The sequence below is a fragment of the Lygodium microphyllum genome, chromosome 5 (genome assembly GCF_053477565.2).
Source record: "Lygodium microphyllum isolate KBCC chromosome 5, Lygodium_microphyllum_v1.1.10, whole genome shotgun sequence".
Classification (NCBI taxonomy): domain Eukaryota; kingdom Viridiplantae; phylum Streptophyta; class Polypodiopsida; order Schizaeales; family Lygodiaceae; genus Lygodium; species Lygodium microphyllum.
In genome coordinates, this window is record NC_141139.1 from 122,666,738 (window position 1) to 122,679,603 (window position 12,866).

Consider the following 12,866-nt stretch of genomic DNA (forward strand, 5'->3'; position numbering starts at 1 on the left):
GAGTTTCGTCCAAGCACTGGAACTATACTTTTGCATCAGCTTATGATCAATTTAGTATGAATTTTGCCTCAATTTTGAGACAAAAATTCTGATTAGTTTCAACTCAGATTTTAATCAGCTTGAGAAGCGTTTTTTGTCACTTTTTGGATCAGTTGTGCATCAGTTTTTGCACTGATTGCTGGTCAGTTTTACAATGAGTTTGTGATCAGTTTGGAGTCACATTCAGCCTGCAAGAGGGAGGGAGAGGAGGCTGTTGGTCTGATTTGCAGCCATTGGAGGACCTTCTGAGGCAGCCAGGGGCAAAAGAAGACCAATCAACAGCAGGAGACAGCATCTACAGGCTGTTGAGGCAAGGCAGCAGCAGTAAATGACTGATTTTCTTCAGTTCTTTGCATCTACATGCTGTTGTGGCAGGGCAACAACTACACTTGACTGATTTTCAGTCATTCTTTGTGACAAAACTCTGAATTTTCTCTATCTACCAGTAGTCATATCATTTCATTTATTCACTGTGTTCATTGTCTCTGAGTTACCTTAACCCTAACTATGTTCTTCTATCAGTCTGTGCTTTGTCGTACGATTGTTATTTGTATTTCTGTATTAGGGTATTTCTTTACAACTGGAAGAAGGATTGCCTTGACAAGGACAAGGAGGACACCAAGAAGAAGAAACATACAAAAGACTCTGGAGTGGTACTTGCTCCTTCATCGGCCAACAACCACCTTCCTCCATTTGGAGGTGATTGAGAATGCTCCCCCAAGAGCCACTAATGCAATGATGTTGGCCTCCCAATCTCATAAGTGGATTGTAAATAGTGGCACTTCCTACCACATGAATAACTCCTTCTTCAGATGGTATTGCCCATATGCATCCAATGCATGGGAAAATTCTCATAGGTGACAACCCTTTGGTCCCTATCAAAGGCAAAGGTGATATGCAACTAATTCTGGATGGGCAAGGTAGTGCCCACACATTCGAAGTTCTCTATGTGCTGGGCTTGGGATATCATCTTCTTTCAGGAGCAAGATTTGTGCTTTTGGCCTAACAGTTGAGTTTGATAAGGACTCTTCCGAGTTCTTAGTGAACATTCTCGACAAGTTCTTTGTGCAAGTCACGAGGAGAATGGAGCTATAAGATGCGGACTTCATCAACTTTTGTTTCTCTTTTTCTTTCTTCACAAACTCAGACCAAGCTATGACATGCTTGGTTCGGCCACTTCAACTATGACTACCTTTGGAAGGCAGCTCATGGTCAACTTGTGCATGGATTGCCGGAGATTGGGGTGAGCCACCCACCATGTGTATCTTGCATTCGTGGCAAGAAGCATAGAGATGTTATTCCCTGCACAGAATTGCACTATGATCAAGATGGCGCAGTCTATAATGGAGCATCAGCAAACCCCTCGAGTGTCTATGGGCCGAAGCAGTGGCCACCGCTCTCCACATCCTTAGTCAATCCCCTACATCAGCCACGGTAGGTTGTTAGAGATAGTCATTCTCTTGGACTAGCATTCTCAGGCTACAGTTTGCGTAGTTAGTCCTGTTGGGTGGAGTTATCCATTTTTCCTGTCAATTTTGGGCATTTCCAGCAATCGCCAAATGCAATCATCATTTACTGGGTAGGTTATCGACATTAGCCAAGCAGGTGGTAGTGCCACATGGCAGGCAAGAGGCTGGTTGCTGAGTATTTTATTGTTTATTGCAGCAGTCGGCAGTTTTTGTGCTGGTCCACCAATTTTGCTAGCCCCTTCATTATTTTATTGCCCCTTTCCCTTCTATTTATTGTCAGTTGGCAGCTTACTTTCATCACTTATGTCTTTAAGTGGTGGAGAGAGAGATCAGCTTGAGGAGATACTTCAACAACCCATTTGTATATCTAGCTTCTTCATTTCAGCATTCATTGAATGCAGATTTCTGCATCTCTTTTCTCTCTCCCCCTTTTCTCACATTCATGGTCTTTCACTTTTTTCCGTATGCTTCCGCATTTGCTACACTTTGACATGATATCCAAGCAGCATAGAAGGGCTGATTGATTGTTGGCACACCTGAATGGGAGGATTCTTCGCAACACAAGTTTGCGTTTTCAGCATTCAACGGCTCAGGTGAACAAGTGAAGCGCGGGGAAGGAGTGAAGTTGCCGTTTTTTACAGGTTTTTGCTAATGGTGGAGGAGAGAAGGCTGTGTCTTCAGCCTTTTTTAGAATATTTTGAGTTTTCCTCACATCTAACAGGTGAGACTCTTTGAGGACAGGAAGAGGAAGCCCTAGCAAGTTCAAGAGATTCAGCCTTGGTTCTCCAAGGCTGACCGAATTCAGATTGGGCTCAAGATGTTGACCACAGGAGGTCAACAAGTTATTGCTTTACTTTGGGTGCAAGTGCTATCTCTTGGAGTAGCAAGAAGCCGCCCACAATTGCCCTATCATCTATAGAGGCGGAGTACCGAGCGGCATCTTCCACCACGTGAGATAGTGTAGCTTTGGCAAATGTTAGGAGAGCTTGGCTATCCTCAAACAAGTCCTACTACACTACATTGTGACAATGAGAGTAGCATTGCTTCGGCATAGAATCCTCTATTCCATGCTAGATCGAGAGACTATTTACAAATTGAATAATAAAGGGGTATATCCTCGATGCCAACAATGATGAGTGTATATCCTCGATGCCAACAATGATGCATGCATAGCTATTTCAAAGACTGACACATCCTCTTTTTCCAACATTATAAGTAGAGAGATCATCTTTATGTGCTTCTAGACCAATACATTGTATATTTGTTCTTTCCAATATGAAAGGTTTGTACCATCAAGCCTTTCAATATTGAACATTGCATTCTCTAAACTTGATCAAGAAGCCATATCAATAGAAGTATGTATACATACCAAAAACCACAAGGAATACTCAACCTAAAGGCTCAAAATAGACCAATGAACTACAAAGGAGTGCCCTGCAAAGCCAAGCAACACATATCCAAATATCAAACTAGTATAAAACTAATGTATTAATGATATTTCAGCACTCCCAAAGGTATATGGATGTTTTGCAAGCTTTCCCAAGTGTTTTGGCTATCTTTTAAGCATAAAATAACCAATTATTCTATGTAAAAAACATTGAGACACACTACTATTTTATTCACGAGAAGATCTTAAATGGAACCGTTGATGTGGTTTGCTACAAGACAGAGGACAACTTGATAGATTTGTTAATGTAGGCTCTTCCTCAAACCGTTCTTCAACAACACTCCAGATCCCTAAGCCTTATGCCCTACCCAGGATCAAAGAGGGGATGTTAGAGATTTATTCACCCCTAGATAGGCATTGTCGAGCTACTATTGTACAGTTAGTTCTCTCGGGCATAGTTACGCATTTCTTTTTATCAAGTCAGATAGTTCTATGCAATCTAAAGTGTTCGTCAGCTTCACCGGGCAATCAAGTAGGCTCAGCATGTTGACCAAGTTGCCATGTGGCAGCTAACAGTGATGTGCTGCATTTTTCTCATTATTTTATTCAGTGATTGCAATTTTGCAGCAGTCGACCAATTTGAAACTGGCTGACCTGATTATTTTATTGTATTTCTTTATGGCTATTTATAGGCAGCCTGCATAGGTCACCACACTTGTCATTTTTAGGTGGAGAGAGAGAGAGAGAGAGAGAGGCTTGCAAAGATACTTCAACAGCCTGTTTGTATATCTGCCTTCTTCCCACATTAGCATTTATTTACTGCAAATTTTTGCATTCTATTGTCTCTTCTCTCTCTCCCTCTTCTCTCTGTTCATTGTCCTTTCATCTTGTCCATATGCTTCCACATTCGCTACATTCTAATAAGAAGAGCCCACCTCTTGTCCAATTCCCTCATTCTCAGCTTGCTATCCATACTGAGTGCCTTGTCCAAGATTAGGCATTGCATTTTGTCCTTCAGTATGTGCATTTTCAGGATGAGATGCATCATCATTAGTTGATTCCATCTCACTGTAAGAAGACATTCTTGCTATAAAAGCTCAGTTCAATACAATTTCAGCACTAGAGCAAAGCTTCTAACCTTCAATCAAGTGCCTCAAGCCTACCACTTCAAGAGAGTTTATGGTGTCCCTGCAAACAGAACCATGAAACTAGCCTTCCTCCTCGGAGATGGTCGTAATAACCCAATTAATCAATAATTATAGCAAGCAAAGAATCACATAAACTCAAAATACAAATTTACCACTTAATCTTGGACAATGAACAACCTTCTGGTCCCAAAACTGGGGCCCCTTGTGGTATTTTTGTATCTTTTATTGCAAGTGGATGGAGTACACTGAGATTCTTTAATCTTCTCCACTAATCCGAGTGCCTTTTGCTGGCATAAATGACCAGCAAGGCTTCAAACCAATTTATCCCTTGGCTTGCTCATGGATTGGCTTTCAATTGTGCTCCTTGGGTGAAATTCTACCCCAAATGTTTGGTAGCTAAATGGCCACTTGAATCTTCCAAAATCCCCAATTCCAATGACTAAAATTCAAGTCTCCATGACTTCATTTCTGAGCATGCTTCCCAAGGTGGTTGTCAAACCCTAATGTCTCTTGTAAATTAGGGTTTACGGTAAAGATTCATCAAAATCTCCACCTCTCGTGGCTGGAATTGCTGAAATTTACTGAGAAAGGATGAGAAATGTTACCGGATGAGACAGAATGCGAGAGAGAGAGAGAGAGAATTCAAAATTTCATCACGCCAAAAATTGGTCACTAGTTGCTACCTTGTCCTAGAGTGTATTCCTTCAATCGCCTACTATTTGGAGGCCTAAAATGACTGCTCAGAAAAGTGATATGATCTTCCAACAATTAAATTGACTAGGCCAATTTATCACCCAAGTAATCTTGAGCACTCAGTAGTCTCGGACTATTTAATACCGATTCCCTAGTGTCACCACTAACATTTATAGCTAACAAATTCTGGCTAACCCACACATCACATGTGCAAGTCACTTTTGCACATTTGATTATCTTTTAATCAAATGCTAAGCAAAGCATCAAAATTTCACGTCCTCGTGACAAATGGATACACTAATCTCCATGATCAGAAAAGAGTCCATGTCATCATCACAAGAATCATGGATTGAAAGGATTGTAAGCTCCAAGTTAAAACCATTCAACCCTATGGCTTTGAAGAAATGCAGCTTCAATTATAAATCCATGCAATCCCCTTGCTTAGAAGCAAATTCATGGGTTATTATAATATAGTTGTGATTTGAGTTAGAACCATCCAAGATACGGAAAGCCACACTCCCAACCAAGCTGACTACATGCGATGTACAAAGAAACAACATCCATTCAAGTCATGTTCTTGTCTTGACTAAAGATGCTGCCAATGAGCTTGGGTGGACTCTAGAGACCAAGTCTGGAACTCATATTTTCCCTAGCAGAAATTCTTCAGCAATGAATCATATTTTCCTTGTTTTGAATTTCTAGTCACTTGGATTTCATCTATGTATAGTAGTCTTGGCCTCCACACTTAAGACACATTGTGAGGAACTATTCATAAGCATGGGAGCACCAAAAAGAGATGAACTAACACAACTTGAAGGCTAAAAATAGATAAAGGTGATGATCATATAAAAAATAGCCTACTACAAAATCTTATTTGCATCTCTATAGCCAATAACACATGTAGAGCATCAAGACTATGACAGATCTCAATGTGGGGGTGAGTCCGTATACAAAAGCTTATATCTCCCTAAGAGAGGTCACACATCTAACGCCATGACTAAACTACATAGGATAGCAAAGACTATCATGCACTATGTACACCAAGACTCTCTTTTTATTTGAACATGAGAGCTCCTTCAAACTTGGAATCTCAATACACAAATTGCATAGTTGCATCTATACCTAGTACAAAACCAACCATATGGTATCAAGCTGTACATATTCATACGATTCAGTATGAAAAAACTAACCCTTTTTTTCCTCCCCCTTTTAATATGAAAAATGTCCCCTTGAAGTACAACAAAACCTGCCCCTTTTGTATGATCATTGATGTATGAGGTAAGATGTATCCACTCCCATCATATTGTACCGTACAGTATTGTACCTTTTGTACCTAACAACTATGACAAGCTAACAATCCACTGCCCATGGTTCACGCACAATCAAGAGGAGCATCTTCAAAGCATACAACAAGAAATCGAGCAAGATAATAACATCAACACAAGAATATCACCAAAGGACTTGCGAGCCAAATTCACAAAGCTTCCCACACCATTCTCCTACTACTCCTCTTATTTTGTTATTGAAGAGCATCAATCACTTGTCTTCCTTTAGTTCCCCTGTGATGCAAGTCACCTCAAAGTCTTCCACAAATTGGAGTACATCTTCCTTTGTACCAAAAAATAGCTTGAATTCCATGGTACAAAGGCTATGAAAGAAAGTTCTTCAAGGAGAGGCACCAAACTGATATAACTCAAAGGCTAAAATTAGATAAAGCTGATGATCATATAAGGAATAGCCTACTACAAAGTTTGATTTGCCTCTCTATAGCTAGAAACACATGTAGAGCATCAAGACTATGACCGAACTCGATGTATAAGGGCAAGTTCATTGACAAAATCCTATATCTCCATAAGAAAGGTCACACCTCTAACGCCATGATTGAAATACATGGGATAAGAGAGACTATCAAGCACCGTGTACACAAAGATTGTCACTTTATCTGACATCAGAACTCCTTCAAACTTGGAATCTAGATACACAAACTAATAATCCACTACCCATTATCCATGGTTCACACACAATCAAGATGAGCATCTTTGGAGCATACAACAAGAAATCAAGCAAGACAATAACACCAACACAAGAATACCACCAAAGGACTTGGGAGCCAAACTCTCAAAGCTTCCCACAAATCAAAACTCTTCACCACAGACATGCAAACACAAACCCCAAGAAGCAGTTCAAGGAGACTTTTAACTCCAACTTGCAACTCAATTTGGTCTTCCAAAAGTTCATGAACTTGTCTCCTCTAGACTCTCAAATCTCAAGTTTGATAGATATAGAAACCTCATACTGGGAAAGGAAGCTAGATGAAATAGCCTTCTTCTCTTCAAACTCACTATCACTCACCTAGAATCTCAAAAAGAGGACAGCTCCCTCCTTGCTGCTATACCAGACCTAAAACACACAATATCATTGCATAAAATGTAAACCACTACCCCTTTCTCACACGAGGAGCAGGCCTTCATAGCACAAAAAAACCTCTCACACCTTCAAAACAGCCCCTATGAGCTGCTCTACACATAAAGAATCCCTCTTTCTCCAAACCCAAGTCATGGGCTACTCTCATCTGCTACAAAATTCAGTGCTTCGTCTCTTTATAGGCAGGCATAGGGTCACCATGTTCATTTCCAGCCATTCGTCTTGATATGGAGATCATAAACTTATCGTATGATATCAAAATTGGTATACTGAGAGTGGTAAATATCCTTGTGAGCCCTCTTTTCTTTTGTGGTAAAAATGTGGCTAATTATTGCTCAAAAGAATTTTACAAAGTACATGTGCTCAGTAGTCTAGCTGGAGCGTGACTCAAGGTCACAAAACAATCATATATACAAGCCTCACAAGGCCTAGGAGATATGTGGGAAAGATGCCACGGAGGAGTATACTGCCATTGGGGGCTGCCAGCCTTCATCATGAAAAACAGGCCATGGCCGCCCCGAGTGCATAAGAACTGATGTCAGAGCTCGTAACGGGCCGCAAATCACCCTAATGGCTGCAGAGGGAATGGATGATGGATGTCTAGAGCTCTACCAAGGTCGCGAATACGGAGAGGCACTCACCGCCAAAAATCAGCTGGCAGCATGCCTTCCAGATGTGCTACCCTGTGCAGCTCCCAACTATCTCCCACACCTCTTAAGCACTCTGCTGCAAGCTCCAACACCTGACAGATGGATGATGCATCCAAGCCGACCACACCACAAGAACTTGCCTTGATGATGAAGATCATGTCATACATCTCAATTTCATACAGTAAGTGGTGGCCTTGGCTTACCACCTGCCAGCAGAAGGCCCCCAACATATGCACCGCATGCTAGGCGCCACATGATGGAGAATACAGTAAACCCCTCTCCACACCAGCTGGGCTGCCTCATATGCCCAAGGGCAATGCTTTGGAGTTTCCAAGCACTACTATGGACAATGCTTGCAAACTCCATCCTGCTACATTGGGCCAACCAGCTCCCTACTGCCAAGCCCCCATGTGCAAGAAACCAGATGAAGTAGGACACCCCCCATAGCCTCCAACTATCCCACAGGCATCACGAGAAGGTGATCGACCTAAGGGATGGTCTCCACTACACCACCTAGGCAAGGTTTGCACTCCTAAACGCCCTCCTAGAGAAGGACTATCAACATCTGTCTGCCTGGGGTAAGTCCTTGGACCACAAGTTTGCCCAGCAAGGCTGGACTCTGATATTCTGGATCAATGATACTGCCTGCTGCTGTCTACCCCCTAGTGTTTATTTTCACTGTTGCGCTTCATTTCCAACAACATCTAGACTATTGCCAGGCAATACATTGCTGTGTTTACCTTCTCCAATCTCAAAGACCTGTTGCATTTTGGTTTCCACCCTGCTGCCACACTGTTCACAGCCTTCACCCATCATATAATGGTATGGATGCTTCCTCTCTAAGTGAATCACATGTCTCGACATCCATGGGCATCAATGCATCGATCATTGCCTCCATCTCAGGCTCCAAGATTGTAGGAAAGTCTGGAAGGCTGCCTATCTCCTTTGGTATTGATGGTATAGATTTGGTAGTGCCTTCCAAGTGGTGGATTGGATCAGGTACTCCATCTATCACATGCCCCCGCGAACTCTTCTAACTGGCCACAAAGGGTGTACTCCTCCTTGGGATGAGATGTCACCTCCCTGTAATAAATTTTACGACCACATCCAATGTCTTTGTATATAATATTCAATTAGTTTGCGAATACAATGTATGATTGCCCACATCTGCTGCATTTCATCACCCTCAGCTCCAGTCTACTGCATCCTAATCATCTTCTACCTCAACATAGTGGTTGCTGCACTCAAGATCCATCACCAGCAGAGGATGGCACTCTCATGACACTCCTCCCTCAGCCTGCTTCCAGAAGAGTCATCTGCTATTGGACCGCTATGCCTTTGAACATTGTGTGCATTTATTCATTCAATATTCAGCATTACTCATTCATTCAGTTCATCTTCGTTCTTCAGTTTTGCTTTTTGCATTAGTGTCTTTGTTCACTGTGTTTCAGTTGTGTTCATACACAGTGTTTCTTTTGCAAACCCTAGAGCATCTCCACACATGCTTTGCTTCTTGCTTTTTAACAACTCCTCCACAAAATTCAAGAGGTCTGCCAGTAAATGGAGATGGATAACAGCACTTGTCCTAAATGCTCTGATCATATGAGGGGGAATAGAAATGCTTTCCTTGAGACATGGGATACAGTCACTTACTCCCACCTGGAACCATAGATGGTCTGGCATATAGACCAACAGATTGGCTTTTCACATAGCCTTTTTACTAGAAATTCTTGTGTGAGCAATTGCCTCAGAGACTATTTTATACTTTTATCATTCTTGTCCTAAAGGGGCAATTAATAAAATATCCTCTTTTTTTGCAAAAATACAAAACAAAAATTGTAGCACGCAGACATGTAGACTTAGATAGCAGAGCAGCTCTGCCAGCCCAGGAGAGGTGATGGCACAGAGAAAAAAACTCAAACTGCAGGCAACTACAACAGCCAGGCAAGACAATAATATGATATTCAGATGGGGGCACAAAATAAATGGAACTTCACACTGGGTCAAAATCCTATTACAATCCTACATAACCTGGAGTAGCATTGCAATAGAACTGCACCAGTAGACACCATTACCTTGGTTCACGATCTCCAAATGCCAATAGCATCAAACTTCCATCTCTTATATAGACAGAATCAAGTGTCACAGGTAACCAATGTTGCAAAGGGGCTGCTTCAAGGTTGGCTTTCGCCTGCGCAACAAGACTATCTACAATGGCTCTGGTTCGTATCCCTTGGTTGTTATTAGAGACTTTCAACTCATGCTTTCGCATGTCTTTCTCTATCAAGGGAATTCCTTCAGGTGGCCTGGTATCTACACGGCCATGGTTGTAGGAACTTAAATTAGCAAATTCAGGAATTGGTGCCTGGCCAGCATCTGCTTTGACATCACCTGCAACTCGAGGCAACAGGATTGCATGCCGACTGTATGGATTAGAAGACAACCTTCCACCATCTTCATTGTTTCCAGAATACTGATTCCCTCCAAGACCATCTGACCCAGAATTTTCATGCCCGTAATTGATAGCTTGAGTGTTGTTTTTTCCAATATCAAGAATAGACAACTTATCTGCTATATTGTCTAGGCATATATCAACTTGCCCATTTGTATTGTCTAGAATGGAGTCTCCAGACAGCTTTGACACTGACAATGCTGCACCTTTCTCACCTAACTCATCAGGTTTCAGCCAATCACCATGTGTATATCCTTCACTTGTTGATAAAAAGCTTTTATTCATGGTGTCATTTCTACTATCTTCAATTGTACTTTGTTCCTCTGACCTCTTTCTTATGTTATCCACCATTTTATCTGACTCTCTTATTTGATCTGAATCAACAGTACGTGGCAGTTCCTGAAACTCCTGCAGAGGCTCAGAAGATGTAGGTGAAATACCACTACTGTTTGTTCCATTGATTGCGTCTGCAGAAGTCATGTTTTCAACTTGAGAATAAAAAGAACCTTCAGTATTCAGCCTGTGATTCCTTCCTCTTGTATTTAACCTCGTGTTCAATGATTCCGACTTTTCGAAGAAGGCTCTTGCAGCTGCAGCACTAACATCAAGATTCCGCCTCCGAAGTTCCACTTTCTTTATTGAAGTTTTAGAATTCCAGTGTTTGAACAATGGAACTGGCTTTACTAAATGTTCATCTAACCATGATCTGCACAGAACAAATGACCTGCCAAAGCTGGGTTTTCTATTGAGTGAAACATTTTCTGTAGGATGCAGGCTCTCTTCCTCTTCTGCTCTCATTGTTTCAAACCAGCTCCTTTCCAAGTCCCCACTCCTTTGCTGTGCACCATGCTTCCTTATGATTTCAGATTCCAAATTATTTGCATCACTCCCTCTACCATCCACATCAGCATTCTGAAATCCTTCCAACTTGGTAGATGATTGTTGTTCATCAGAAAGAATATAACCAGAACTGGCTGATTTCTTTGCATCTTCACGTCTACATGTAGCTAACCTAAGTGCAACTTGATCCCTTGACAACCGCCTGGTGTGTGTGCGAAAGTCCAGGCCCTGCTCAGAGCTAGACCGATGAAATGATTTGTCATTGGGGGTTGGCAAACCAAGCCAAGTCCAATCCTCCTTTTGGCACACTAGTAAATTGGGCTGAACCAATACAGCATTGAGTATGACCTGTCTTCTCTGAATACTGGCAAAAGGGCGCACTCGGATCTCAACAATGGGCAATTCCCCGCATGAAAATTCCTCATTGTGAGGACCCACTGAGCAAAATTCCAAGGTAATACCCAATGGCGATACACTTTGAACTTTGCCAAACCTGACATTGCGACCAATTTGAGCGCCCACAACATTTGCAATTGGAGGAAGAACATGCTTTTCTATGTGAGCTTGGGCTTTGGCCTGTGCATATACTGACAAAATTCCAAGTAGCACCATTGCCCCAGCAATGGCAAAGCCTCTAAGAAGAAGAGTGCCCTTACCAAGCAGAAACTGCCCAGCCATAGTCGCCATAGAGCGGCCCGCATCTCGCATCTGGCTTTGGCACTGGCAAGTTACACTTCTGTGCAAATTGAAATTATTCGTCTGTGTTCTCGGTATTGAATCCAGGAAGCTTAAAAAACCGTGGAGGTTCCTTGGTCTCAAGCTGAACCTATATGCAGGGTGAAAAGTGGAGGTTAATCCATATGGAAAGCATCTTGGGACCCGATATGCAGGGTGAAAAGTGGAGGCCAATCCATTTGCAAAACTGGGAATTGAGCAGGTGCAACAACAGTTTCTCGCCGGCAGCATCCAGATGTCCTGCCCTAGTGCTGAAAGCAAAGGATTGGCAAACCTAAGTTTCCTCTTCTTCCTCTTTCTGGCTACAACCACCTTGGGCAAGCCCAGAGGAGGATGCAGGAAACCCTCTCGTCTGAAGAAGGGAGTATATGGGCGATCGTCTAAGGACTTCAAGCAAGCTGCGGGCTGTCTATACATACCGATGCAGTTCACCGAGGGGGCACCGGCAGGATCAACCCCAAACCCAACTCTGAAATTGTCTGAATCGAATTGTCCATGTATAAATTTCGAGCTTCCATGGAGGGCATGCATGGTGGTGATGATGATAATTACTCAGCGGCTGCGATCGAGCGTGTCCCATTTCTCACTGCGAGGAATTCATCACTCTCTCTATGTGTGGAGTTCTTGGATTTCCCAGACCAAGCAACTTTCCACCTCGAAGGACATTCCTTTGGGGTGCTTTTACTCTATACACTTGTCCACACTCATACAAAATTGTTCTTATTCCTGTACTTGTGGAGAATTAGTGTTCAGAAAATCAGAGTTGAGTTCAAGATTTTTTTATCTACTACCAAAAATATCTATGGTGAACACTAGGATCTTAGCATCTGGACATGGGAGCAAATTTTGTCTTTCTAAGCAACAAGGGTGCACTCACATGCAATTGTTTTATAACTACTTTTAAAGGATTGTTTGATATTGTTTTTATGTTTGTGATAATAAATTACGTAAAGGAACCAGCGTTAATGGCTAATTAAGGAAGCTATCTTTATATATTAAGCATAAATGTGTTAGGATTCTTAAATAACG

At 42.1% G+C, this 12,866-nt stretch overlaps 1 protein-coding gene across 4 annotated transcripts in view; it reads right to left on the reverse strand.

The window, feature by feature from the left end:
- EMB2410 (embryo defective 2410) overlaps nucleotides 1-12,513 on the reverse strand; it is a 187,221-nt gene extending 174,708 nt beyond the window's left edge. The window contains exon 1 of one of the 4 annotated variants that reach the window (XR_015690932.1): nucleotides 9,886-12,507. Coding sequence is in view for 3 of the 4 variants with exons in the window: in XM_087678344.1 (XP_087534470.1) it covers nucleotides 9,886-12,368 (2,483 nt within the window). In the remaining variant the exon portion in view is untranslated. Of the gene's footprint in view, nucleotides 1-9,885 lie in introns of all 4 variants that reach the window. The other 3 variants (XM_087678344.1, XM_087678346.1, XM_087678345.1) reach the window with 3 other exon arrangements.
- Nucleotides 12,514-12,866: the final 353 nt, after the last annotated feature.